The sequence below is a fragment of the Epinephelus fuscoguttatus genome, linkage group LG3 (genome assembly GCF_011397635.1).
Source record: "Epinephelus fuscoguttatus linkage group LG3, E.fuscoguttatus.final_Chr_v1".
NCBI lineage: Eukaryota > Metazoa > Chordata > Actinopteri > Perciformes > Serranidae > Epinephelus > Epinephelus fuscoguttatus.
Window position 1 is genome coordinate 14,702,394 of NC_064754.1, and position 25,799 is coordinate 14,728,192.

Genomic DNA, 25,799 nt, shown 5'->3' on the forward strand with positions numbered 1-25,799 from the left:
TCTGTCCGCTACACTGAAATATTTTAGTGCTCCTTCACCACCTGTGATTTCAGGCATGGTGGCTGACCCCCGGGGAGGCAGCAGGCTCAGGCCTGTAATCGATGAACACATAGTAGAGTGAACACAGAGAGCATGTCCTTACCTGAGAGGACGTCTTTCCCTGTGTCTCCACAGAGTGATTACCTTCTTATTTGTATGGTGTGGGTCCTGCTGAGTCAAGGTTAAGATTAACATAAAGGCAGCAGTCATGTTAAGCATTTAGAAATGATGAAGAGTGGGATCTGTGTGCCAACTCAGAGGGCATGAATCTTGTCTGTCACACTGTCTATTGATAGGGTGTGAATTTTAGATGAATGTGTGACAGGAAGATTGCACATGTTTGCAGCTTATTGTGTATGTGGTTAAGTCTGCACACAGTGGATGGTTTTCCAGTTGAATGCGGCTTTCTCTGTGCACTGTTTGAGAGAGAGCATGTTACCTTCACACATTCTGAGTCACTGACATTAGTGATCAGTCTGCCAGTTATCAAATTAGGAGAAAAAACTGGGCTTGTTATGTTTGTTTTCAGCTTGTTGTGCTGCCCCCTGGTGAGCAATGCATCAATTAATACAGGTTTTGGTATCTAAGAGATGTGAGAAGATGTGACCAATTAAAAAAACTGGAGCATGCAGAAGTAACCTATCTTTATTATTTATCTTTACATAAAGATATATGAGAAGATGATATAAAAGATGTTATGTTGTGGTGTCCACATTTCAATAAACGGCTCTAACTTGTTAACATTTAAAATATATTTTTGTGTTTAATGACAAACGGACAGGAAATTGTCCAGACCTGACAGTAAGAAATCACTCACTATATCTGGAGATTTTCAGCCAGAGATGATGAGACGCTCGTCACTGCAGCAGAGCTCCTTTGTGATTTAGGCCGAGAACACAGATTTATTTTTGTATTTAAAAAAAAAAAAAAAAAAAAAAAAAAAAACTCGCCTCGTGCAGCTTTAACAGTGCATGTCTGCTGAATGTGTGCGAGTGGTAGAAATACTGATGAAACCGTGGCTCTAAGAACAGGAACAGCTGGTGCACTGACACCCGCTGACACCCAGCGCTTGACGCCACCACGTTACCATGACAACCGGCTGTGCACCCTCTGTTTCTGACAGCTGTTCCCATGGTGCCTGGGCTTGGCTCAGCCTCTGGACTCCCATTGGCAGGATGGATAGCTTCTCGGGGTCAGAGGGCATGTTTGTGACGTCGCTGCCGCGGCGGTGTCATGTTGTTTTTCCATTTGAGTTACGTACGGATCAGTTTAGCTGAGGCTTGTGTCAGCTCCTGTGTGCATTTATCATTATTTATTTGTTACATTAAAGCCTGCTTGAAACATTTTGAGCAAAAACATGCACATGCAGCTCAAATTCTCTTGAGTATATTCACATGTGCTTGAACTCTTTGTGTGTGTGTGTGTGTGTGTGTGTGTGTGTGTGTGTGTGTGTGTGTGTCCTCCTCAGTCAAGTACAGCCCAAACAGCAAAAGTGATCAGAATACTGGTTTAAATTAGACGTTGCTCTCATGATACAGTGATGATCTTCATTATGTTAACTTATTTAAATAAACTTTAAAGTGTTCTGGCTCTGCATTATGGATGGCAGAGATGCTTTGATGTTGAGCCCCTCGGTTATTACAGATAGCTGTTAAGTCTCCTTGAGGCTTTACAAAATATCAGCATTTCAGCTTAAACATTACATGCCAAATATTTGAAAACAAAAATGTATATAAGATGTAGTAATATTAGAAATATCAGCCTGAAGGTGTTCCGCTATGTGCTACAAAGGACGCTTCATTTTCGAAATTTGACATTGATGAGTTTTTCCATGCTTACATTTTTTTAGACGTTTCGTTCAACAGTCTACGTCACAAAATCTCTGTCCCTGTTCCAACCATTCCCCGTGTCAGCTGATTGGCCAAATGTGTCCCAGTCCACCAGTCACCTCCCTGTTCCAGCTCTGTATGGTGGCAACCTGCTGTCTCCGCTCTAGCACTTTTGAGAGACCGCCACAAAGGCACGGGTGAGGAGGAATGTGCTATTGGCTTCTGTCAACTCATTTCCTGGACTTGGAAAGTTTCTGCTCTGCACTTTATGAAATATTTTCTCAGGGAGACTGTTTGCCTCGTTTTGTTTGGACAGCTTGTTTCTTCAGCAAAGACTGACAAAGACAAACCTTTTTGTATTCTGTAAAAACACAGCATCGTTCCTGGACTTCTTTGGAGAGGTCATGGTGGAGGATTGTTATCAGTTTGATTTTTTCTACCCCGAAAAGCTGGTGACAACAGATCAGGTGTTATGTCTTCTACCTGTTTCCTACCCAGCAGCTGAGCGCTACAGACAGGAGGACATGTCTGCTTTCAATAGATCCAGGTGATTGGATGTCAGTGTAAAGAGAATGTCTTTGGGCATTTTTAGATGTGTATGTCGGACCACAAGAAATTTGAATGTTACTTTAGTGACCTTTTGTTACAGGGTTTCCGTCATTCCTTAAAGAGTCTTGAAAGTCCTTGAATTTATTAATGTAATAGTAGGGCCTTAACTGGTATTTATTTTTTTAACCCATTTTTAACCAGGTAAGTCCTGCTGAGATCTACAGTCTCCTTTTCAAGGGAGACCTGGCCAAGACAGCAGCACACAAAAAGGTTTCCGCCAAACAACCACACAATAAGAAGCATAAAAGATATACTTATGCACGATGACAAGAACCAACTGATTCATTCATCCTTGTGCTTAAATCAGGCAGAGAATCAACTCACGTAGTTTCAACTCTTTTTAAAGGTTATTCCAAGTGAGTGTAGCAGAACACATAAAAGCTTTTTTTCCTCAGCTCAGTCTGTGCACTAGAACCAAACAATTTAAATATATTAAATGTATTAAAATGCCTTAAATAAATCATTCAAAAATGCTTAAAAAGGGGTAGTAGGATTTTATGAATCATTTTCTAATGTTGTATTTTAAAATTTCACAATAAATAATATCCTTGGTAGGACGGATCCTACAGAGGCAAGGCAAGAGTCTTTCCTAGCAGTCAGTGAACACACACTGAAACAAACTAACGAGTGTCCCCAGGTGTGTGTCATTAACCCTCAGCAGACTGAGGGGGTTTCAGGATACTGTGATAATTTTGGCACTCTCTAACGTTGTTGTTCAATTTGAACAAATGTAGCAGTATTTTCAGAGTCACATGACTTTTAGGGAGAGCACATTTCTGGATTGTACTTAAAAAAGCAAACAGTTAGGCTAAATGAAACATTTGTGGCACTTAGTGCTCTATCACCGCTGTAAACAATTAATTTAAAAACTTTTATGTTTTAGATCTTTATCTTAAAAATCTCATTATTTGGCAGAGGACACATTAGGAAGTGTAAATTATGAGGTTTCTGTCAGTAATTTTTTATGTTTGTATGATAAAAACACCAAATAAATAACACCATCTGTGGATACACACATGCATCCTTGAAAATTCTCTGAATGAAGGCCTCAGTCCTCGGCAGAATTTGAAGGATACTTGACACTGGAACAGTTCTTAGGTGGGATTTGATGACGTAGCATCCTTGAGATTCAGCCATTTAAGGATTCTTCCTTGACTTTGAGAAACACCTACTGTACTACTGATGAAAGGAAGTGCAAATTCAATAAAAATTGGCTATTTCATGGTTCACCAAGATTTTGCGGCATGGTTGAAATCGATACAAGGCGATGCATACAAGGTCTGCATATTTTAAAAAAAGGTTTTTCAAACTTAGCATGGCGGGAATCAAGGCAGTTGAATCACAAATACAGAGTGACGATAACAAATTTGGCAACAACATCCACCAACAAGTGCCAATTTTTTCCCAGTTCTGTTCTACCCTCATGTGTGCCACGAGACAAAAAGTCATGTTTTATGTTTTTATGTTACAATGCATATTTGGGCAGAATTGTCCCTTATCCTTAAACTGATGTTCATTCTTCAGTTAGTTATGTAAAATTGGTCTAAAATTTTGTCCACAGTGGCATTAGAAAAGTCTTAAATCTAACTTTCCTCTACCTGTAGGAGCCAGTGGTCACTATTTTCTGTTATTTTACAGACTTGATGATTAATCAGTATTAAATCAGCTGTTCTATAACATTTATATCTGAGGTATTTGGCCCACTTTCTCACTCTGAGACATTCATCAGGAGGCCTTCAGTGTCCTGTCTGTCTAGTCTGTCTTCCACCTATACAACTTCATTTTTAGGGTTAAAAGATTTATTTCTAGGTTTTACCTCAGCAAAAGTGTGAATGCCAGTGCACCGCATTGTCTTGATGAATTTCTTTCAACAAATAACTCACAGACACGACTGTAAAGTCAGTGTGCTGCCAGGGACTTAGCTAGAGTTTGTCTGCTTCCACAAATAGGCAAATTGGCTGCAAAACTGTGAATGAAGCCATCTCCTTCTTCTCTATCTCTCTCAGTCAGTGAGGTAATTAAAGCGCCTGTTTGGGTCCCCTATATGAGAGCCATGGTATGCTAATGCAGTATTCCTTTGACAGTTCTGTTGAGACAACATTGTGGGTGTTTTCACATGGCCTGATTTGCAATTCACACTCGGGTTATTTCCATCGTAGGCATCCCGGGAGGCAGGGAGGGGAAAAGGCTGTGAGCCACAGAGAGCAAAACTGAGCTGAAGTTTCATTTAATTGCATGTATGATTTTTTTTCTGAAAGGCACCTTTCAAGCCGTGCTCTAATTGTCAGTTATTTTGCTGAAACTGAGATGTTGTTCTCAAACATGTGCATGCACAGCACCGCTTTTGTTCCTGCAAGATTTATTTATTTTAAAAAATTATTCAGTTATTCAGAAAATTCCCCCACGCTCTTTTCTGGTTTTGTTTTTGTGAATGTAGCTGGATATTTAGACAGGAAGGTCTGTGTGAATGGCACTGAAGGGTAAAGTGTATCAAGTGCAAAGAGTTTGTGAATGAGTAATGTAGCACTAATGGGCAACTTTTCCCTCCTCTCTCCTCTCAGAACACTGCACCAGCAGTTTGAGAGCTACAAACAGGAGGTGCGTCGCATCGGGGCGGAGACGCGGCGTCAACAGACCCAGCAGAAGGACGACGCGCCCACCTGTGGCATCTGCCGCAAGACTAAGTTTGCCGACGGCTGTGGCCACCTCTGCTCCTACTGCCAGACCAAATTCTGCGCTCGCTGTGGAGGGCGGGTCTCTCTGCGCTCCAACAATGTGAGAAACCTCACCCATGGCCTCCACCTTTTTCTTTCTCCCTCTCACACTCACCTCATTCCTGCTGTAGCTGATGTACAGTTGATCCTTCTGCTTCTGTGTCTGTAACTGTCTGCTTTGTTGCTTCCTGGTCACACTTTGCAGAGGCCAAAGTGTATGGGAAGAATGGCTTGGCACCAGTCATAGGCCCTTCAAGGCTCATTTCAAGTCCAATACTGTAGTGTTGTGGAAATGTTTCTTTAGCTCACTTGAACATGAAAGCACACCAGTTACAGCATCTGTGTTGTCCTGTGTCTCCTGTGACTGCACTGCAGCCATCGAGCAAGCATGTCGGACAGTGACAGTACTGACCTACTCAAGCAACATGTCTGAACAAAGTGAGAGAAGGAGGGTAACAAGGTTCAGATAGGTTGGTAGTGGAGGACGACAGCTATAGTTAGCTTGTATTGGATGGATTCCAATAGCACAGCAAAAAACTGTCTAAATTAAATTAAAAAAAAAAAAACTTCTGGCAGCATTATCCTCTTCTTTGCTGTCTCTCTACTCAGTTTGTACTAAACATGTAGTTTTTTTCTATTCCCCCAAAAACAGAAAACTACAAACTTAACGTTTGTTGCAAGATTAGCTGTTTGATTTTGTCGCAAGTAACTGTAGCTACTGCGCTTACATTGGTTCCCGATGGCAAACGTAAACACCTTACCTCACTACTGGAGTCTAATTGTTTTAGTTTTGAAACATACCGATATGGACAAACAGTGGAGCCATCATTTAAGCCTACAGGAAGTAAATATTTCATTTTGATTTGTGCATTGGTTGCCATTAAACATTTTTAAACTGCTGATTAAATAACACCATGATAAGTGGCAGCAACAACGGTGACACATCCCAGTCTCCAGAAAGAAATGTTTACATTTTATGTTTCTGCAAACCACATTTTTACATTTACATTTCTCAACAATGCTGTGGTTAATGTGTGGGTAGGTTTAAGCACAAAAACCACTTGGTTACAGTTAGGAAAAGATGATGTTTTGGCTTTAAACACTCGTGTTTCATGGCACAAAAGCTGCTATTAAAGCAGGGAACGGTCAATGAATGGTCACCAGCTTTAGCTGCTCAAACACTGATTGTAAATTCCACAATGTCTTGCTAAAAACATCCAGGTTTGTTGCCACATGCCACTGGGAAATGGCTCAAATGCTGCTGGTAAATGTCGCAATGTGTCAGTGAAAAATGCCCAGTTTTGGTGGCTCAAACGCCGCTGGGAAACACCACAGCGTGCTACTAAAAAAGCTCAGGTTTGGTAAAAAACACCCAGGTTCTGTGTCACAAACACCTGTGGGATTGCTGCAAAAGGTTGCCTCCTCAGTGACAAAAAAGCAGTTACACTACATCACTTTAGAAATGATAATATGATACATATGAAACGTACAAGTGTGATGTTTTCGTGGTTTGCAGAAATGTACAATGCCAACATTTTCTTCTGGCTACTGGGCTGGTTTACAAGGGCCTACAACCATATTAGCAGTGCTAATGAGTGAGGCAGTACTTAGGCACAGCAGTGCTTTGAGTTAAATACCAATGTCAGCAAACTAACAAGCTCACAATGAAAATAGTAACATGCTGATGTTTAGCAGATATTGTTTACAATGTTATTTATTTTAGTTTTGCAGGTATGCATGCTAAGATCTGCTAATTAGGTATATGATCATTAACCAAAGAGTTAGACCTGATGAAGAGGAAAATACGTATATATAACACATCATGACTAATTAAAACAAAACAAATAAAACAAACCCACAATGCACTGTAGACGCTGAGCAGCGCTACCTCTGAGGCTCTGGAGGCCTCATTACTATAAAACAAAGGTCCACACCAAATCACCAAATTATAACCATTCATTTGATCCAGTTTGGATCAGTGTGGCGTCTATCTATGAACCAAACATGTTTGTACTATTTTAAGACCCGGCCCTCTTTTAGCCAAGCATTCTGCAGGCTCCAGCCCAAGAGAGAGGACCTCCTCCTGGGTATCTTACCTGACTGTGGGCCCTCCACCCTTGGCCTGCTGGTCTCCAATCTGTTCAGGATCCGCCTCGCCCAGCTGGGCCTGAGCTCACACTGGCAGCACACGTATGTAGAGCTCACAGACCAGTGAGAAGAGCAGATAAAGATAGTATCCCTGTTGGTGCAGCCATTGATATTACTGTCATAGCAGACAGGCTGTTAATGGAAATACAGAGATGAGACCATCATGATGTGGAAGCAACCTATAAATAAAACAAATAAAGTTAAGGGTTTATTTGAAGGGAAATTGCACTTAAAATAACATCAATCAATACAGCCTTTTATACAATAAAATAATGAGTGTTTTAATATGGAATTTAATTCCTTGAGATACTTGGCGTCACTTATAAGTGGAAATTCAGGGGCCTAAATAATTTAGCTCAGTCAAAAGAATAGTAGATGAAGTGCAGATGTAATGTACATATGTGTTGATCATTGTTTAATGTGTATCAACATGCCTTAAAGCTTTAACCTCTTGATGGATTTTTTTGTATGTGTTTATGTGAAAGTGTGTCATCTGTTAGTGTCACTTTGACATAATGAATCAATTAATCAATAAATACATTTGCGTCCTGTCAAATTAAGTGGGTTAATACATAAAACATATTCAATGCCTGGTTCCTTTACGTCAGAGGTGAGACAGGGTCATTGTTTTTGCAATTCACAAGTAAGTCTCAAGCCTTGGCACTCAAGTCCCAAGTCTTAAACTCAGAGTTTAAAGTCCTAAACAAGTCATGACACTCTCTTTACCAAGCGTAATGACATTTTAACAAGTGTTGTAAAATTGCCCAGTAATTGCCCAATTGTGTAGCCCAGTGTGGCTATACACATTTTGACAAATACTGGCCCGTCTCAATTAGACGCCTGGTCTGGTCGCCAAGCAGTTCATCTTTAATATAGAAGTTCCTCGAAAGCAGGGTGTTGGCCTCGATTACCCTTCTTTAGTCCGTAAGGGTCCTCAGATCAAAAGATTAAAAAAGATTTTTCATAAAAATGAATCCAAGTTATGAGCAGAGGTGGGTAGAGTAGCCAAATATTGTATTCAAGTAAGAGTACTGATACTTTAGAACAATATTACTCAAGTAAAAGTAAAAAGTAGTCATCCAAATAATTACTTGAATAAGAGTAAAAGAGTATTTGGTGAAAAAACTACTCAAGTACTGAGTAACTGTTGAGTAACGTCTGATTTATTTGTAAAATAAGAACATGAACGTAATCAACCAAAAATAATAATCTGCAAATTCATCTATTTTAAACGATACCCCTTTAACTAAAACAAAAATAAATTAAATATTTACAAACATAACATAAATCAAGGCACAAGAAACACAAATATATTCTTATATATACTGTAATATGTAATTATGTTCTCAGAGGTGGGTAGAGTAGCCAAATATTGTACTCAAGGAAGAGTATTGTTGCTTTAAAACAATATAACTCAAGTAAAAGTAAAAAGTATTTTGCATTAAAACTACTCTGAAAAGTACAATTTATCCAAAAAGTTACTCAAGTAAATGTAACTGAGTAAATGTAACTAGTTACTACCCACCTCTGGTTATGAGTATTGTTTTAACAGGATAAAGTGGTTTGGCGTCAGTATGTGGGGTGCCGTAATCCTTGAGTGCCACAACTCTAGTATCGGAAGCCTAATTTTTAAACAAGCAATATTAATACTGGTTTAAATAAACTATTTGATTGTATTTGCCATCTTGCTGAGCAACAGTTTTGTGTGAAAGGAATTAAGACCAGTCCCATACAGACATAAAGACGCCTGTCCCAAATATAGGCCTGTTGATTTTAGTGATTTAAGCAAATAATATCCCGGGTTGTCAGTTGAAGTTTTATGGTAATAATACACTAAATTTACAACCCTAATCCTGAATGTTTTTAAAAAATTTTATTTATCAGTTCAAACTAGTTTCTTAGAAGTTGTTGTTTCACTGTCTTTCATTTTTAACCCTCAGGTTTTGCCTACTGCAATTCGTTTTCTGTTGATTGCTGCATAGTTTTTGTACGCAAACAAAATTATCTTTGGTAGTCTTTTTTTCCAACTGGCACTCAGTAATGTCATGTTAGTTCATCATGATTCTTTCCTGCAACTTGACTGAACGCTGTCAGACAGGTCCAAGCAAAGTGTATCTGGAAGTGTTGACTGGGAAAGAATCGTGTTAAGGTTAGCTGATTCAGGAAATGAACTGATTTGTGGCACTTTTTAACATACTGGTTAAACTTTAGGCTAGGACAAAGGTATCAAGTATTTCAAGCCAAAAGACTCAAGTCCAAGTGCAGTCATGTGTCACTGGTGTTAAAGTTGAGATGCAAGTCATTTTTGATTTTGTGAAGTCAAGTTTTAAGTCATCAATTTTGTGACTCGTGTCCACACCCCTGCTTTACGTTATATAATTCCATTGTCTCCACTTACAGCATGGAGATGTAACTAAACTGTGAAAATATTAATTTTAGAAATTATCAAAGGTCCATTTAAGATTCAATGCATCACTCAAACCCAAACAGATCTGAGTTTCTACACTCACTGAGCAGTTTAATTCATAAATCCTTCCAGGGATAAGAGAACACAACATGTAAATGGTCTCCCATTTCTTTTCTGTGAGTGAGAGTTTTTTTTGTGTGTATAATGTGTGGGAGGGAAGTGAAGCTCTTTTGGTCTCTGCGGCGCTCGCCTCTGTCCCGGGTCGTCCAGGCCGGCCAAGCAGAATAACAGGGTTAGGAAAGTGTTAGCTTTGTTTCATTACATAAAAACCTTCTCCTGCCTACAGTGTGCTTATTTAGCCCACATCAGCAGCACGCTGTGTTTTCCTCTAGTTAGCAGTTTGCCTTTTAAAAAAGACATTAACAGTGTATTAAAATATATTGTGTGCTGTTGTTCAGGAGTATAAATACACTGTATGTTTGCCTCATCAGCCGGATCCATTGAGGTGTATGAATGGGCTACATACAGCTGGTGAAGAGGGAAGGCAGAACTACAAAGGCTTTTAAATATTTGAACATAAACCTATCTACACTAAAACAAATACCCCTAGTAATATCGAGCCATGCAGAGAGTTTAGCTATAATCTGCACAGGTTTTGAGATGCCTGTCTTATTCAGCCAAAGAATTAGTCCCTATAAACACTAATGAGATAAAGAACTGAGTAACCAGGATGAGCTGTATCCACATAGCATCTTTCTTTGACAGAAAAATGGTGGAGGGACACTGGGAAGCGCTTCATAAAACAACACTTTTTTGATGATGCTACATAAACAGGGGTTTGACTACACAGCTAACAAACTTGGACAAAATATCACTGTATCAGTACGCTGATAAAACACTCGCCAGCGATATTCAGCGTCCAGCTGGTCTTCCTCCCTAAATCAGGTTTTTCTTGTTAATTTTTTGTCCGATATATGATATAGCTCAGATAGACACAGCCAGAACAAGATTCTTCGCCATCTTGGTTATGAAGGTGATGACTCCAGCCCCATATGATAGGTTGCCTGCAAAGGAGTGACAGTGATGACGCCACCATGACACCTTTCTGAAAAGATCAGAGATTTTCAACTATAAATGCTCGGGGTGCAGCATGCAAAAGGCGGAGCTCTCTTAAAAAAGACGATGGGTGCAGCACCTTTTCTAGAGGCAGCCACATACGCTCTTTGTTTACTGGGCACAATTTAAAAAACACGCTAGGGCTCAGAAAAAAAATGCTATGCGGACACACATCCTGTCATTTGGTAATGGTACCACACTCCCACAAAAAGTACCAAAACAAACAAAGGTCAAAAAGATTTCAAGATTTCTTGTGTAGAAATAATAAGATGAGAGAATGTTGCCACCTTTTGTAATCATTTTAGAAAACTCATGAGAGGTGACTCTGAAGTCATCGCCTTTTTTTTTTTTTTTTTTTTTTTTTTTTTAAATTTTGCTTTGTGTAACCCGGATAAATTTTACAAAAAGGTTAACAAAGGACCTCATGCAACTTGAGACTTTAAAAAGATTTAGTAACATCATTTTACAAACCTTATTTGAGCCTGTTAGATAGGCTGAACTCCAATGAATGCCTGTCTAAAAATAAGTCTCAGTTCAAATCAGTTTTAAAAGATACTTTAATATCAGTTCTCAGATTACATTTTACAAATCACTGTAGCGCTATACGGGCTCTGTAAACCCGTAAAAACTAAAAATTATTGGCCAGAAATATGAGGCAATAAACCTGTATATGTGTCTAAGCAGCTTACTGTAATAACTCATCAATTCCTAATGGCAGAGCTGTGCAGTGCTGCCCTGTGCCCTGCAGAAGGCATCACAGCAACACGCTGTGTAAATGCCATCCAAACACTGATTAGGCCACAAAGCTTCACCCCTGCTTGACATTATAATGAACATACTGTATTATTGAAGAGGGACTGGCAATAATGGATTCATTAATTCATCACACTGTGTTTACAGTTATGCACAGCTTTCATTAAAGGGACAGTACACCCCAAAATCAAAAACTGCATATTTTTCCTCCAACTTGTAGTGATATTTATCAGTCTAGATTGTTTTGGTGTGAGTTGCAGAGTGTAGGACATATACGCCTTAGAGATGTCTGCCTTCTCTCCAGTATAATGGAACTAGATGGCATTCGGCTTGTGGTGCTCAAAGTGCCAAAAAACACATTTGAAAAATGCAGCAGCAATGTCTGTTTTCAGAAATCATGATCTGGTTGCTCAAGATAATGCACAGACTTTGTTGTGAGCAGTTGCATGTAGGAACTATTTTCTTTCAGCCAAACGTGTCATCACGTAGAAGGAAGTTTGCATCTACTGCTCACCTAGCACCACTTAGCTAACTGACGTCACAGCTCAGCCCTGCAGGACGCCATTAACGTTTACATCATGTTGTCACAAGCACAAGCTTCTCGTCCATGAGTAGATGCACACGTCCTTCTGCGCAGCAATATACGAATAGACCTGGATAGATTTCTATTGCAGTGTATAGACAGAGATTTAGTGAAGGAAAGGGGAAAAGTGTGTTCCATGTTGCTTTTGGTGTCCCAGTTTCCTCCTTGTGCAGAGGAGCTGTGACACATCCCGACGTTATCACAGGTCATGAGTCACGCCAAAGTCATGCCAAGCTGAGTCATGCATGTTGCTGCAGCCGAACATGTCACATACATTAACATACTGTCGTCCCCACCGCCTCACACTCTGTCACTGAATATGAAGTATCGATTCTGCACAATGTAATTAACAACTGTTTGCACCACATCCTCTTTCCCCTCTTTTCTCCTTTGTTCTTTTCTCCTTGTTCTCCCACAATCTGTCCTCTGTCCCATTTCACAAACTCACCCTCTCGACACCTCTATTCTTATATATCTTTTATGTTCCTTCATTCCTTCCTCTCCTTCCCTCTCCTGCTCCACTTCCACCATCACTTCTCTCTATGCTCACTGCTACCTGGACTGCATGCCACAAAGGAGGACAAAGTGGTTAGCATCTTTTTTTTTGTGTTCTCTCTTTGCTGTGTATGTGATGTTTGTGACACCCCAAAGGTAAAAACGCTGGCTGTATTCAAATCTGGAGCTGAGATCTCTCATGTGTGTTTACAGCATGTTGACATCTATCCCGGAAAGGTGATGTAGAAAATTTAGTTTCCTCCATATTGGCCAGAGCTGTAATTTCCCAGCTAAAAGAGAAAGGGTGGAAAACCAACAATATCAGATGCAAGAGAGCAAGCTATCGGATTGGAACGGAGCCAGTGTGTGTGTGTACAAATCCACTTATGGATTACTGACTTAACTGAACAGAGGGAGTCCCTGATAGGTCATGGTTTTTGTTAACTCTGATTTCTCAGAGCGTTTACTGTACTGTGTGGGGTGGAGCTATTGTGTCCTCAGAGGATTTTCTCTTCAGTGTAAAACCCTGACTAACTCTGTGTCCGTTGTCTGTCTCCTCCCCTTGCAAAGTGTCTCATAGTGAAGGACAGGGTAAGGCTTGTTGGGTGATGGATTTTGCTGCATGGGTCACTACTAATGTCTCCCCCTTCACACTTGGGTCTGTGCTCATTCACAGCATCAGAACAGGAATTCAGACCCACTCTCAGTTTCCGCCTCAGAGATCACTGTAGTTAAGCGGTCCCAGGGCAGCCGGCTGGTGATCCTGCATCAGTACTCTAATTCTGAGAATGAATGCAGACCCTGAAAATCAGCGGGTTAGCGGAGTGAGCATGAACCATATATAGGGCGTCTGACCCCTCTGACCCATCCTGACCCCTCTTCCTATGGCTGTAGGCATGGCTGTGCTAAAAGGGGGCCGGTGGATACTGGTTTAAATCCTTGACAAAAATGGGGACAGGACATTGGAATTTCAGATGGAGATGGCATGCATATAAGAGAGCACTCTACCCTACAGACCATTTATCCGAATGCATAATGAATGCACACTCATGCCTGTGCATGCTTTCCCTGCCTGTGTGTTTGAGACCAGACCAGCCTTGCCATGGGGAGACGGGAGGGGCCCAGGTATATGTTCCACTTTGTCCACTTCCCTTTAATGCTTGGTCACTGCAAGATGTCACCAACGTGTTGTTCCTCCTGAAAGGCAGAGTTTTAGTTTGGGTCAGTAAGAGGATTCATTGTTTGACTGTGCTTATGTATACAGATAGAAAATAGAAAAGTTGACTTTTGTACTTCATACAAACTTTTGGTGTTCTGCTTGTGGTATACAACTGAAGGCAGTGACGTTTTAGGTGTGGTAACAACTTCTCTGGACAGATGCAAAACCAGAGATTCACACAGTTTAACACAGGTGATGATTTGACCGGGAACATACCTGTTCTCCTTAAGTTCCTTGGGTAGCTATGTTTCTGCAAAGCAAGCCCACTTTTACTGTTCTCCTGCTGCTTCCATATTTTGTAATCCTCTTAATAAGATGCTTAAGGTCCCGAAAACCTGTTCTCGACCAGGTAATATTCCCTTTCAGATAACACACACAGGAATAAAAAAAGCACCTTACTCTGACTAGCTAGCAGCTAGCTATGTTTTCCTGGAGAACCACTCTACCTATAATCTGATTTCTTTTTACCTGAGGTTTGGTTTGTAACAGCAATATTTGGCTGGAGTTTCCTTCAATAGGCAGACTTACAGACAGACTTAATTCCTTAGAAGAAACAATAACTTTTACCAACTAAAAGCAAATGACAGCAACAGTTAATGGCAAATATCAATCAATGAGTCGATTTATTTGTCACATGAAATCTTATGGCTACAGGCTACATCCACACTGATGTGTTTTCATTTTACATTTATGCCTAGTGTCCACACTGCCATGGCACTTTGGAAGCCCTAAACTGGAGACCCTGGAAACACTGCTGACCCCCTTTTAGTTAAAAAAAATCGGGGGCTGTGTTTAGTTTGGATGGGCGGGAACAGAGACTTTTGAAACGATGACACAGACCCTTGTGTTTACTTCACGACTGGGTCTTGTCAGTCACGACATGTCAAGTCGAAACATTTTAGCCAGAGCTTTTGGGGTTTCATCCTGTTGTGTGGGTAGCGTTACCTCTTAACCATTGCCATGGCTTCCTCCAGCGATGGATAATGCTTGTGGTTGGCACTGCTCTAGTATGTTGCCATACCTATACATGGTTTCTCGTTTTCAAAAGAATGAAGGGAAACATGTTTTTTGGCCTTAATATCATGGTTTGCTCTTAAAACATGATACACAGTCCCTAACTTTATGTTTGAACTCATACCCAAGCAGGTTTGTTAAACTTAAAATCAAAGGATCAAATCAATTTAATTTCATCATTCAATGCTTATATTATCAGTGTTGGGAACTAAAGGCCACTTATTGGATTTCCTTGTAAACAGAGCACATCATTAAATGCCAGCAGATTCAAGTTTAAATCTATTTCAGTCTGTGAGGATAGAAAGCCTGAGCTAGCTCTGAAGTGTGTGGAAGAAGCTGATGTGTATTTCATAGCGCTCTCTGTCAAGCTGGCTGCCGCTGCTGGTGCTATAGCTTGTTAATGGCTGAGTGTTTGTTTATGTGTGTTTAATGTCAGCTCCAGATGGCTTCCAGAAACTGAACAAACCGCTGACAATCTGTCTCCTTTGTAGAGGAGCACTGCCTCCCAGTGGATAGCAAGCAGGCGCTGGGTCCTAGCACACACAAACACACACTCACACACAATATAATATTCTCAGAATGACCCAGAAAGGCGACTGTATGTGGAAATATTTCATATTTGAAAAGCAAAGATAAGGGACTGAGCTATACTTCAAGCCACACACTACATCAGAATCCCTTCTATAGTCTTTATAGTTTGACAAAAAGTACACAAACAGCACAGAACCACACACAATATAGTGCTAAATTATAGTGTATACTATCATTACACATTATATAACTATTCTTAACATGCACATGTTTAATATGAGCGTTGTAGTAGTCCAGTTGCAGCCATTTCCTCTGTTTTTTTTTAACTGTTTGGTACCTTGTGTGGTTTGAGTTAGTTTATGACTTACAGTTTACCACTAACACACACATACGGACACACACGCTCAGATTCACACTGATCTCGCTTGCTTACTGCATCAAGCTGACACTGCACTTTTTACCGGAAGGGAGGATGCACTGCATAATCTCAATCATGTTTCTCAGTACTAGATGACTAACCCGCTGCTCTCTCCTCCTCCTCCTCCTTCTCCTCCTCCTCCTCACACTCCACTCCTCTCCTCTCATACTCTACTGTATCTGTAGTAGCCTCAGTAATGCTCTTTGTTTCCGTCATCTGTTCAGTCTAAAGCATTTCCATTTAACTCTTATCCTCCTCTTTCACTGTTTATCGCCATGTCTGTCTTTTCTCTCTTCCTATATGTCTATCCTCACATGCAACTGCATACATTTCTCGGGCTGGAAACAAAAGTGCTTATGAAACTGTCAAGGCCTGATTTTGGGGCTGATAGTGTGTCTTCACAGCCACGGCCTTAATGTGTAATAATAGGACCTCCCTGGCTGGATCTGGCAAAAGCCAACATGCTCAAGACAAGTCTTTGATATGTGTAAAGTGATTTGTGATCCCATTACAGCTGCTTTTATCATCACCCTCACTGTAAAGTCATGACTGAAAAGTCCATGTGGGGATTAGACGTTTTGGGCATGATTCCTATCAGTAAAAAATAACATTGCAGTCACTAAATTAATATCTAGGAAAGCAGTGACATCGATAAAAAGAGGTCTGATGAGACCAAAAAAAACACAGTCAGACAGTACACTTTATAACAACAATGTCCCAGTTTAGTGTAATTTATAGAAAGTCTTGACATCTGACATTTACTATCCATACTCTCAAATCAATGTGATCTCACAGAAATGCATGAAATGACTACAATGTCTTTGTTAGGGACCAAGCAGTGAGGCAACAAGGATGCATCAGTTGTTGACAGACCTGTGGGTTTTTATTTACCCAAAAAAATGCATGAAATATTACAAAGCAAGAAATGAACAACTAGGCTTATAAAAAAAGGTCATGACATAACATCCTCAATATAATAACTAAATAAGGTGTCAGCTGAACAAACTGACCTGTCAAAACCACACACAAGAAAGCATATATTGTGGCTTGGCCAAACCAAATAATACACAAAGGGCAACCAAAATGGACGGCAACTACACCTAAACACAAAGCAAAACTAACCAAACCCAAATCCCCCACCATGACATAGCAGCACATGGTTTGGTCCAATAAGTTGGCTCCAAGATTTAAGAGTCCTCAGTCCTCAGTCCTCAGCCACGCCTTTTGCTTCACAAGGAAGGGAACTCCCCAAACAACCAACAAGTAATATCAAACAATTTGCCTGTGTAACTTTTCATGCAAGCTAGAGATACAACAATGCCTCAGTCAAAAGACAACTGCTTTTCATGGCACTATCCCAACTAGAAATGCAGTGATGTCTCAGTAAAAAAATAACCACTTTTTGTAGCACTATCACAGGTGAAACACAGAGACACGTCGCTAAAAAACACCCTCATTTGGTAGCTAAAAAGCCAATGGAAACACAGCAATGACTCGCTAAAAAACAACCGGTTTTGTTGTTTGTTGGTTGCAGTGGTCTGCTGTGTGGCAGGCCTCTTGTCTAGGTGTCCTGGCATTAAACCTTAAACCTAACCAAAACCAAACCACAGCATTGTCACGTCAAAAATTGATTCTTACAACTGAGATTTGTATCGGTTTAAAAAGGCACAAAAGGCACATCTGACTGATAGTGCGTCAGATTAGGAAACGGTTATATGTGTCATTTTGGAGGGCAGTTACATGCAAAATACAGTATTTGTAGTTTATTTTAGATGACTTGTTGGGTAATGTAGAGCACTGAGAGTGTCTTCTCTGCGATCTTGAGCTGCTTTCCTCTCAGTCTTCCTCACCACTGAACGCATTCAGTCTGCTTGCAGAGTTGATCTACTACCTTATTAGAGGAAATGGAGCATTATGTCTTTTGCGGTCGTCTTTCTTCCCACCATTCAGGATTTACCATTCCCTGAACGATGGCAGTTTACACCCAGCCCTGCCTCATATGTCATTCTGTCGAGGTGTGTGTTTGTGTGTACGTGTGTGTGTGTGTTGAGGGCAGGGTCACTGCACACGCTCGCTGAAAGCCAACCACACCCTCCCCACTGCCTTGCCACCCCCAAGGCTCCCATTTATTCTGCCCATTTAAGGAAAAGCTGATGTTCACACAATTCGGGCCTAAATGAATGCTGTTCTCGCCGTGAGCTGCTGCTGCTGGCAGAGCTGCAGACGCACGCCTTCACCATTTTGTCAGCAGATGGATGGAGCAGCGCTGGGGGCGGGAGATGAAGGGAAGAGGGTATGGGATGGAGAAGTATGAGTGACAGGTGTGTGGTGTCTTCATTTGTCAAGTCAGCCAGGTGTGTCAGCTGAGCTAGAGTGTGAGGAGAGATGAAAGGAAATAAGAAAGGAAATGAAAAGAGTAGAGAGGAGAAAATGGAAGAGAAAGGAAGGAAACGAGGAAACGGATGGAAACGAACATACGAGCTCACGCTGTAGAGCTGCTACGAAGTCCCTTCTTTATGCCGCGAATACATTTTTACACAGAGCCAAACAACGGTGACAACATGCCACCCCTGTGTGTGATTTTAGACACCATCCGGAAGCAAAAGAGTCATGATGGGCATGACGTAACATAACAGCATCCGCCTCTTGGTGTGACATATGACATACACGTCAGCAGCGTTTTATAGAAGAGGATGATTTTCTATATTAATACATTCATTTTCCATAACCGCTTATCCTGTTAAGGGTTGCAGGGGGGCTGTAGCCTATCCCAGCTGACATTTGGTGAGAGGCGGTGTACACCCTGGACAGGTCGCCAGGCTATCACAGGGCTGACACATAGAGACAGACAACCATTCACACTTACATTCACACCTACGGCCACTTTTAGAGTCACCAATTACACTGGCCTGCATGTCGCTGTATTGAAGGAGGAAGCCGGAGTACTCGGAGAGAACCCACGCTGAAACTCTGCACAGAAGGGATCCCCCACTCTGGGTTCGAACCAGGAACTCTCTTGCTGTTGTCATATACACACAGGCCTAAAATACACATGCACAAACTGTATACGCGCATTAAATGGAGAGATGTTAGAGCAAGGGGGCTGCCCATGGACAGGCGCCCCGAGCAGTTGGGCGTTTGGTACCTGAACGGCACCTCAGCAGTGCTCAGAAGTGAACTGGCACCTCTCCAGCTGCCCGTCCACAATCTACATTTGGTCCCGACAGAGACTTGAACCGTCATGCCAATGGTTTCCAACCCCAGTCCCTATGGACTAAGCTACAATATGGCATAACAGGGCAACAACAATCATTTACCTCCCCTGTCACATCTGATCTCATCCTCTGCTTGGGGGGTAAGAAAGTCCTGGACCTCATTGTTTTCCCAATGTGCGGACATCGACTGCTGTTCTTCATCTCTGAGTTAGCTGCTAACTGCAGCCAGCTGCTTTTTATATCATCTGGCAGTGGGTCACACACAGACTTTGTCAAAACGTCACACCTGTCCCATCCAAGGTCCCATTCTACCAGTTGTCCCCTTTACACAGAAGTCGATTTAGTGCTGTTACTACCTCCACTGCAAGACAACACTGTCCCATCATTCCATGATTGCACCTTTTATAAAGAACAGTGAGGCTGCGTAACGACATGAAATTCTGGTCTTGAACAGGCAGTGTAAAAGGAGGCTAAGGAAATAAGGTGAGCAAAGGAAAGGGAAGGAGAGGAAATCCATGCTCAGGATCACATCAGATAGAAAATACAGTGGTTACTCGAGGCAGTCTGAATGGCATTTGTGCTGCCTTTTTTTTTGTTGTTTTTCTCTGCTGTTATTGTCCTTCAGTACTGACACACACTCTCTGTTGCTCTGTTTCTCAGTTTAACAGGCATACACACACACTCTGTTGTCCCCCTTTCTCTCACTGGCTCTCTGTGATTTGGTTACCATGGAGAAACACATTTTTTAGGCAGAAGGAGGTTGACATTATTACATGAGCGAGATGGCACTGCTTATTCTCCACACACACACACACACACACACACACACACACACACACACACACACACACACATTTCGCCTACAGGCAGTCACCCACGCCACACTCTTCCAGGCAAGAAGGTTTCAGAAATGTCCTACATATACATACTGTACACATATCTGCACACACAGACACATTCTCGCAGCACATCGCGCTCCACAGCGTGCAGTGAAGAGATGAACTTGAGGTGACACCAGAGTGGGCTGCCTCTGGACCGAGGGAGTTGATTGGTCGGCTAAGCTGAGGGTCTGACATCACGCTCCGGTTGGTCCAGCAGCAAGCACTGCTGCAAACACATGTGTCACATGCACACTATAGGTTGGAGCTTTTGTATCTTATTTATATAAATTCCCCCACACACAGTCACACACGATTAATTCCCCCTACAATATCTCTCAGGCTGAAGGATTATATGTATTATATCCTGTGTGTGTGTGTGTGTGTGTGTGTGTGTGTGTGTGTGTGTGTGTGTGTGTGTTCTATAACTTCTTTATTGTTTACTACCCTCCCCCCATCTGCAGTGTAGGCTTTAAAGCACATAACAAACACATAGAGGCGTGCCATTAGAAAATGAGATGTGTTTGTAATGTCTCTCTTTGGTTTGAGAACACACTGGGCCATGAACAGTCGTCCCATGATGCGCCTTGTGCTATATGATGCTCTCATTCAAGGATTACGTTTGTGGATTAGAGCATTTCCTTCTTTCTGTTGGCAGCAACCAGCAAAGCAACCTATAGATGCTCACAGGCCATCCAGGTGCCGACTGAACCTCAATACCAGGGCTTGAGTTTCTGTACCCATACCAAAATGATATTTTACTTGAAGTTACATAACTTATTTTTTTCTAAAAAGCCCCTTTTTGATTTGAAAAAGAAGTCAAGTTCCAGGATTGTTCAATTACAACCCACTCACCAGAAAAGATGTTGGCATTGTGCATTTCTGCAAACCATGGATAGATTACATTAGTAGATTGTTATTATCATGAAGAAGAAGAAGAAGAAGAAGAAGAAGAAGAAGAAGATGTAGTTTATTAATCCCTGAGAGGAAATGAAATTTCCCCTGTAGCAGATATATTGAAATTTTACAAATCAACAATGCTGTAGTTAATGTGTGGTTATGTATAGGCACAAAAACCACTTGGTTATGTTTCGGAAAAGATCATGTTCATGCTTAAAAACAACTGCTTTTTGTGGCACTATGCCCGCAGGAAAAAGAGCAATGGGTTGCTAGAAAACACCCACGTTTATTGGCTAAAAATCATTGCATACACAGTGATGACTCACTAAAAACATCTGGTTTTGTTGGTTGTTGGTCTTGAACAGTGACCTTCCAGCTTGGCAGGTATCTCGCCTAGTTGTAACAGCATCCACTATTCTCTCCACCTCCACTGTCAGTGGTTTCCAACTGGTCCAGCCACAGGGTCCAGATTTCTCTTTAGTCATCAGTTCAAGGTCCACATGGTATAATATATTCAGTGTCATACTTGCATTTGGCCATGTCGTCGAGCTAGTTTGCTGTCTCTCTCAAGCTATCTCACTCTACAGCGAGAAACAGCCCTTCAAAATAAAACCTCTATGTTGGTTGTTCACTATACTTAAAAATTTACTGGATGACAACCCACCAGTTGGGAACCACTGTCATACATCACTTTAGAAACATTGATGAGATACATATGAAACATACCAATATAATGGAACCCTGGTTTGCCAAAATGTATAATGCTAACATTTTCTTCTAGCATCTAGGCTACTAAGCGTGGGGTCTTTGTGTGATTATTTGTTTTTTGACACTTGAAAATGTAGCCAAGCTCTCAAATGTTAGATGTTGTCTAAACACATGCAGCTGTACAAGAACTTAAGTGAACAAAAAGTCTTAAATTTGCTAAATGTTAAAATCAGGATCTAATTATCTGTCTAGACGTTAAACTTTTGGTACTTACGTTTTTAATAGTTGGTTCTACAGACACATTTCAGCTAGTGTTGTTCTAAGGTTTGATACCAGCCCTGTTTAATACTGCCAGTGTGCCATCTGAAATGGGGTGGCTGTGGCAGGAGGTAGACCAGGTCTTCCACTAATAGGAAGATTGAAGGTTCAATCTATGTCTGCCCCAGAACGTACAGTACAGGCCAAAAGTTTGGACACACCTTCTCATTCAATGCGTTTTCTTTATTTTCATGACTATTTACATTGTAGATTCTCACTGAAGGCATCAAAACTATGAATGAACAAATGTGGAGTTATGTACTTAACAAAAAAAGGTGAAATAACTGAAAACATGTTTTATATTCTAGTTTCTTCAAAATAGCCACCCTTTGCTCTGATTACTGCTTTGCACACTCTTGGCATTCTCTCCATGAGCTTCAAGAGGTAGTCACCTGAAATGGTTTTCCAACAGTCTTGAAGGAGTTCCCAGAGGTGTTTAGCACTTGTTGGCCCCTTTGCCTTCACTCTGCGGTCCAGCTCACCCCAAACCATCTCGATTGGGTTCAGGTCCGGTGACTGTGGAGGCCAGGTCATCTGCCGCAGCACTCCATCACTCTCCTTCTTGGTCAAATAGCCCTTACACAGCCTGGAGGTGTGTTTGGGGTCATTGTCCTGTTGAAAAATAAATGATTGTCCAACTAAACGCAAACCGGATGGGATGGCATGTCGCTGCAGGATGCTGTGGTAGCCATGCTGGTTCAGTGTGCCTTCAATTTTGAATAAATCCCCAACAGTGTCACCAGCAAAACACCCCCACACCATCACACCTCCTCCTCCATGCTTCACAGTGGGAACCAGGCATGTGGAATCCATCCGTTCACCTTTTCTGCGTCTCACAAAGACATGGCGGTTGGAACCAAAGATCTCAAATTTGGACTCATCAGACCAAAGCACAGATTTCCACTGGTCTAATGTCCATTCCTTGTGTTTCTTGGCCCAAACAAATCTCTTCTGCTTGTTGCCTCTCCTTAGCAGTGTTTTCCTAGCAGCTATTTGACCATGAAGGCCTGATTCGCGCAGTCTCCGCACAGAACAGTTGTTCTAGAGATGGGTCTGCTGCTAGAACTCTGTGTGGCATTCATCTGGTCTCTGATCTGAGCTGCTGTTAACTTGCGATTTCTGAGGCTGGTGACTCGGATGAGCTTATCCTCAGAAGCAGAGGTGACTCTTGGTCTTCCTTTCCTGGGTCGGTCCTCATGTGTGCCAGTTTCGTTGTAGCGCTTGATGGTTTTTGCGACTCCACTTGGGGACACATTTAAAGTTTTTGCAATTTTCCGGACTGACTGACCTTCATTTCTTAAAGTAATGATGGCCACTCGTTTTTCTTTAGTTAGCTGATTGGTTCTTGCCATAATATGAATTTTAACAGTTGTCCAATAGGGCTGTCGGCTGTGTATTAACCTGACTTCTGCACAACACAACTGATGGTCCCAACCCCATTGATAAAGCAAGAAATTCCACTAATTAACCCTGATAAGGCACACCTGTGAAGTGGAAACCATTTCAGGTGACTACCTCTTGAAGCTCATGGAGAGAATGCCAAGAGTGTGCAAAGCAGTAATCAGAGCAAAGGGTGGCTATTTTGAAGAAACTAGAATATAAAACATGTTTTCAGTTATTTCACCTTTTTTTGTTAAGTACATAACTCCACATTTGTTCATTCATAGTTTTGATGCCTTCAGTGAGAATCTACAATGTAAATAGTCATGAAAATAAAGAAAACGCATTGAATGAGAAGGTGTGTCCAAACTTTTGGCCTGTACTGTATATCTGCATGTCCTCACTATCCTCAGTAAGGATAAGCAAGTACACCATTTTCTGTGTCTGTATCTGTTTAACCAACTAAATTATCTGTACTTGTGTCTGTACTTCGAATGGGTGATGATTGGACCGGAATTAGATGGAGTTTGAATCAGGAGTGGGTGTGGCCTAATCAGAATTTTAAGCCTGATATGGATATGGTTTGATCAGAATTTGCTATATTTATAATTTATCATACAAAGTATTTACAGAACAATCTCAGAATCAAGCTTCAGGATATGTTTGATCAAAAGAGTAAGAGATTAAACACAGTTATCCAAATTAGGATTTTCCTTTGTCACAACTACAGATACTGAGACACTTTACTCCTATAGTACTCATATTGGTATAAAGTACATTATCTGTACTGGATGCTCATTTAAATCGACTATTTGGCTCAACCCTTCCCCTAATCCTCAGGCAAAGTACTGAACCCAAAATTTTTCCAATGGCTGTGCCATCACCGTGGGAATGTTAAGGTAACTGAGTGCACAGGTGGCACCTTGTGTGGTAGCCTTGGCCACCAGTGTATGAATGTGTGTGAATGGGTGTAAAAGAGTATAAAAGAGCTTTGAGTGGTCGGAAGACTATAAAGGCACTATACAAATGCAAGTCCATTTACAACTCTGAAATGTGTCCATAAACCCAACAAAACTTACAAATATCAAAAGTTTGGATGAAATGTTAAAAAAAAGGGTTTTGTAGAAAAACATGTTAAAACTTGTCAACTCAAGGCACCGAAAAATGTTCCATATTGGCAGCAGAGTCCAATAGTTTTAACCCAATGGTTAAAAATGTCTTTGGCAGTTTAAAGGTATTTAGAAGTAGAAACTGATTTGACTGTTTCAGGGGTGTCATTTGTGTTTCTGTGCATTGCACTGTACATAAAGTAGCTTATATCCCATCATGCACAGGGAAAGAGGGCAGGGGGTTGGTGCATCTGGGCTTAATCTCTAACCTGTGTATTTCTGCCCGAGGGGGTTGATGGAGTAGGGGGGAGCTACACTGTAGGTTACAAGTTGTGAATTGTGAGCCGTTGTTGTCATCTGATGATGAGTTGAATAATGGTGAGGGGCTGAAAGGATTACTGGCCACTGCTAATCTGTGGCCCCTCAGCTGAGGTAAAGAGATGGGGAAAGACAGAGAGAGAGAAAGCGACTGTAGTGTGTGGCTGGGCGGCTGCCCGACAGCTGTGGGCCGTGCGGGCAGCTGATTTATTTTAGATTAGTCTGGACATGCGCCAACTAGGATTCAATCAGGCCATGATGAATGTGCTTTGGCGCGCTGAAGGCTAACTGCTAACTGCTAAACTGACTGCTAACAGTCCATCCCCATGGCCATCAAGGAGTAACATTTTAGGGTTTCCGGAGATCCCAGAGGGTGTTTGTTTTTTAACCTGTGCCAAGGTTCTGCAGTGGAATACCAGCGACAACTGTGTTTCCTCTTCGCTTTGGATTTATTCTTTAAAGAATAAACCGGCGGGATTATAAATACGGAGGGAGATAAATCCTGTTTTTGTGTTGTCGAAGTGAGGTGACATTCAGTAGCCATGGCTACATGTGAGTATTCAATGTTATCTGTGGGGTTTGATTTAAAGGATGAAGGATCAAATGTTATCATGGTTACTGTACATCTTTGTGATGATGCATTACATAGAATTTTAGAGTCTGAATAATAGCAAATCATTGCCTTCATGTCCAAAGACGATGCTCTGACTAGCATTGCTTCATTTTTTCTCCTTTTAGATGAAAACAATAAGTATACAGTACAATATCATTCAGACTTTCCCTTTTTCTTCTTCCACTACAGTCTCCTTTGTAGCCCTCTAAAGTCTGTCTTATTATATCCCCAACACGAGCATAACGGATCAATCTAGAAAATAATACATCTTATTAATGGTTACAGTGCAATAAGACGCATAATATTCACAGCAATGGGACCACAGGGCAGGTGAAACTTGACCTCTTAAAGGAGTTCTGTAGTTTATTTTTCAAATAGCAGTTCAGAAGGTACCATAGCCTCCACCAAGCTGTGCTCACAGATAATGGATCTGTTGAAACAGCACAGTGTGTCATGTCTGAGTGCTCTCTAATATTTGATTAGCT

General features: G+C 41.3%; 1 protein-coding gene across 13 annotated transcripts in view; it reads left to right on the forward strand.

Moving 5' to 3' along the window:
- The window catches only part of rims1b (regulating synaptic membrane exocytosis 1b), a 95,380-nt gene that overhangs the window by 21,472 nt on the left and 48,109 nt on the right, over nucleotides 1–25,799 (forward strand). For 10 of the 13 annotated variants that reach the window (XM_049571769.1, XM_049571774.1, XM_049571775.1 and 7 more), the window contains exon 2: nucleotides 5,039–5,252. In XM_049571769.1, coding sequence (XP_049427726.1) covers nucleotides 5,039–5,252 — 214 coding nt within the window. Of the gene's footprint in view, nucleotides 1–2,054; nucleotides 2,416–5,038; nucleotides 5,253–12,774; nucleotides 12,787–13,263; nucleotides 13,285–25,799 lie in introns of those variants that run through there. The other 3 variants (XM_049571782.1, XM_049571781.1, XM_049571771.1) reach the window with 2 other exon arrangements.